Below are 3916 nucleotides of genomic sequence, written 5' to 3'. Positions count from 1 at the left end.
GGCCCGGGCTGGGGATTCGAACCCGCCACCTTAGGTGTACGTGGCTGGCACCTTAGCCGGTTGAGCTATAGGCGCCGAGCCGGTTTGAATTCTTTATTTCATCTCAAATAATTAAAATAATTCATAATGTTGTGGGGTGGGAACTGGTGCACCAAGCAGTCAGAACCCAAGTGAGTGGCCCTTTCTCTGTCACAGACACTAGCATCCAAGCAGCCATCCTGGCTGCGTAGGCTATCTTACCTCACCCCTCCAGGCATAGAGTGGTGGATCTTATTTGGCCAAAGGATTGGCAACAACCTGTGACTCCACAGAAAAACCAAGGGCCTACCTCTGTCCCGACTACCCAAGCTGGGAAGACTACCTAGAGAGTGTTCTTCCACTCTAGTACATTGAACTGAGTCCCATGGGAAGAGTAGGGAAGGGACCAGGCCTGTTCAGGCAGCATCCCTGCTCAGGCCTCCAACTGCCTGGACCCAGGTACATCAGCCTGCTGCCTGTCATCCCAGTCACGCTGTGATTGAACCCACGAGAGGCCCTGGAGGGGCGGCATCCTCATGACCGCCGCAGTGTCTGGCCTCCACTGGGGCCTGTGCTGGAAGGACGCTGGGAGGCCGGGCCCAAGGGCCCAGGTGGGGCACAGGTGCACGGGGACATCACACTGTACAAGTAAGAGCAGTTCGGGATGGACTGGGAGGACGGGAGAGGGATGGATGAGGTGGTGGACACATCTCACAGTGTTCCTGCCTGGACGTTGGTGCAGGGTGGCAGCGCTGGGCCTGGCAGCTGGCATAGTCCTCGTGCTGCTGCTGCTCTGTCTCTACCGCATTCTCTGCCCGCGCAACTATGGACAGCCAGGTGGAGGGCCTGGTCGGCGGAGGCGTGGGGAGTTACCCTGTGATGATTATGGCTACACTCCACCCGAAACAGAGATCGTGCCGCTGGTGCTGCGTGGGCACCTCATGGTGAGGGCAGGCTGACGGTGGTGCAGGTAGGGGAGGGCTGGACCTGGCCTGTACCAACACCACGTGCACCCACAGGACATTGAGTGCCTGGCCAGTGATGGCATGCTGCTGGTGAGCTGTTGCCTCGCAGGCCATGTGTGCGTATGGGACGCCCAGACTGGAGACTGCCTCACACGCATCCCACGCCCAAGGTAGGTGCGGCTGCCCTGCCCCTAGCCTTCCGTGCCCATCCTGTTGACCTATACCTTTCCTCATCTCCCCTCCCTTCTCACCCGACCCCCCAGCAGGCAGCGTCGGGACAGTGGTGTTGGTAGCGTGTTTGAGGCTCAGGAGAACTGGGAACGGCTGTCAGACGGTGGGAAGGCTGGGCCAGAGGAGTCTGGAGATAGCCCTCCCCTGCGACACCACCCTGGGGGCCGTGCACCACCTTCTCTCTTCGAGGACCAGCCAGACCTCACCTGCTTAATAGACACTAACTTCTCAACACAGCTGCCGCCCTCTGAGCCCACTCAGCCTGAGCCCCGGCACCGGGCCGGCTGCGGCCGCACTGCTCGGGATTCCCTGGGCTATGACTTCAGCCGTCTGGTGCAGCGGGTGTACCAGGAGGAGGACCTGGTTACTGCTCACACACCAGCCTTGCGCCCACCCTCACCTGGGCCACCGCTGTCCCAAACCCCGGAGGACGAAGGTGGTTCTCCTGAGAAGGGCTGTCCTTCCCTTGCCTGGGCCCCCAGCACAGATGGTTCCATCTGGAGCTTGGAGCTTCAGGGCAACCTCATCGTGGTGGGACGGAGCAGTGGCCGTCTGGAGGTAGGCAGAGGGGTAGTCCACACAGGGGCTTATAGGTCTTCCTCGTGGACAGGTGCTCAATAGTTTCTGGACTTGTAGGTGTGGGATGCCATCGAGGGTGTGCTGTGCTGCAGCAGCGAGGAGGTCTCTTCAGGCATCACAGCCCTTGTCTTCCTGGACAGAAGGTAAGAGCCCAGGGTTGTCTGGCGCAGGCCCATGTCCCCAACTGTTCATGGCCAAGCCATACTCTCTGAGACATGAATCCTGACTCCCCGTCCCTGGTGTATGACATAGCCTCCCTTCTTGGTGCCTAGCCCCAGCCAGTGAGTAAAGGATAGTCCACTTGGATGGGAAGGATGAAAACATTTTAAATGAAGTTACAGGGCCAGGTGTGGTGGTTCACACTTGTAGTCCCAGCTACTTGGGAGCCTGAGGCAGGAGGATTGGTTGAATCCAGGAGTTTGAGGTCACAGTGAACTATGATGAAGCCACTGTACTCCAGCCTGGGCAACAGAGTGAGACCCTGTCTTGAATGAATGAATGGAGTATAGGGTGCAGAAATACTTGGAGTAGGGCTTTGGCACATGGTGCACTCCTGGGGTTCTTAACCACTGGAACAAAAGGGAATCATTTCACTCCCTCCTGAGGTTAGTTTCTTTTCTTTTTCTTTCTTCCTTTTTTTTTTTTTTTTTTTTTGAGACAGAGTCTTAAGCTGCTGCCTTGGGTAGAGTGCTGTGGCATCATAGCACACAGCAACCTTCAACTGAGGCTCAAGCAATCCTCTTGCCTTAGTTTTCCTATTTTCAGTAGAGATGGGGTCTCGCTTCTGCTCAAGCTGGTCTCAAACGTATTAGCTCAAGCAGTCCGCCACCTGGGCCTCCCAGAATGCTAGGATTACAGGCACTCTTATTAGCTTGTCAATACCAACCCTTATGGGTATAACTTGGTTGCATTTTCAGTTACATTTGAAAATGAATTTTCAGAACTTCTGTTGAAACCTTTCTTTTCCTTAGTTGCTGGACGCTATTCATATTTTTCTTGCATCCTATTACTCGCCTCTTCGAGCATGCCTCCTGGGCGGTGTTTATAGGGCTGTCTACACATACACTTCCCAGGGGGTGGGGGGGTGCGGTCTCCACCCATGACCACTGCCTTCTGAATGCCTTCACCTGCCTGTCCTCATGCTAGCTCTTCCTTCAAGGGACTCTGTTGGTGGCACCATCTAAGCTAGACTTTTTTTTGTTTGTTTTTGGATTTGGGGGTTCATCCTTTGCCCTTCACTCTTATAATTCCTGCCACTAGTAAGATCCTTGCACTGGTCTTGACCGACATCCTACTCTCCAGCCTGGCCAAGCTCATCAGGTCTCTGTTAGAAATTTTCCATTACTGCTTGAGGCGTTTTTGAGCTTTAGAGTAAGTCCAGGTATCTCGGCCAGGTGTGGTGGCTCACACCTGTAATCCTAGCACACTGGAAAGCTAAGGTGGGTGGATTGCTTGAGCTCACAAGTTTGAGACCAGCCTGAGCAAACAGTGACTCTGTCTCTACTAAAAATAGAAAAACTGAGGCAAGAGGATTGCTTGAGCCCAAGAGTTGGAGTGAGCTCGGATGCCAAGGCATTCTACCTAGGGTGACAGCTTGAGACCCTGTCTCAAAAAAAGAAAAGAAAAAGAAGTCCAGGTATCTCATTCTGGCCCTCAGAAATTTCTGGTGATGGTAGTCTATCTTTCTCCCCCTTCCCCTCATATACTGTGACTTCCTCAAATCTGCTGTGGCCACGCATTGCTTTTTGCTGGGGTAGAATTTTTGAACCCTGTCTACTTTTGAGGTTTTGGGACTATTAGGTAAATAAACCATTCCTGCCCGTCAGCCTGTGCCTAGAAATTTGGGGAAACAAAGGAAGTCCTTTGTGCATCTGCTTAGGTGGAAGCTGCTTTTATGTGATGGAGCTGGCAGGCTCCTGCGACTCCACAATATAGCCCACCCTGTGCCCTGTTCCCCTTCCTTACCAGCCTGCCTTTGAGCTCCAGGCTACATAGGGGAACCTTCTTCCACTTGTTGCCATGGGGTTTTTTTTGTCTTTTTGAGACAGAGCCTCAAGCTATTCCCCCGGGTAGAGAGCTGTGGCATCACAGCTCACAGCAACCTCCAACTCCTGGGCTCAAGC

The 3916-nt window shown here is 54.1% G+C and overlaps 1 protein-coding gene across 1 annotated transcript in view; it reads left to right on the top strand.

Annotated features, from left to right (window-relative positions):
- The window catches only part of SCAP (SREBF chaperone), a 66192-nt gene that overhangs the window by 60126 nt on the left and 2150 nt on the right, over positions 1-3916 (top strand). The window contains 5 exon segments of the mRNA XM_023515928.1: positions 478-666; positions 761-962; positions 1038-1153; positions 1247-1772; positions 1851-1936. Coding sequence (XP_023371696.1) covers positions 478-666; positions 761-962; positions 1038-1153; positions 1247-1772; positions 1851-1936 — 1119 coding nt within the window.

Source organism: Otolemur garnettii, unplaced genomic scaffold (assembly GCF_000181295.1).
Source record: "Otolemur garnettii isolate 467f Iridium unplaced genomic scaffold, OtoGar3 scaffold00082, whole genome shotgun sequence".
NCBI lineage: Eukaryota > Metazoa > Chordata > Mammalia > Primates > Galagidae > Otolemur > Otolemur garnettii.
This window is presented reverse-complemented; position numbering and strand designations above follow the sequence as displayed.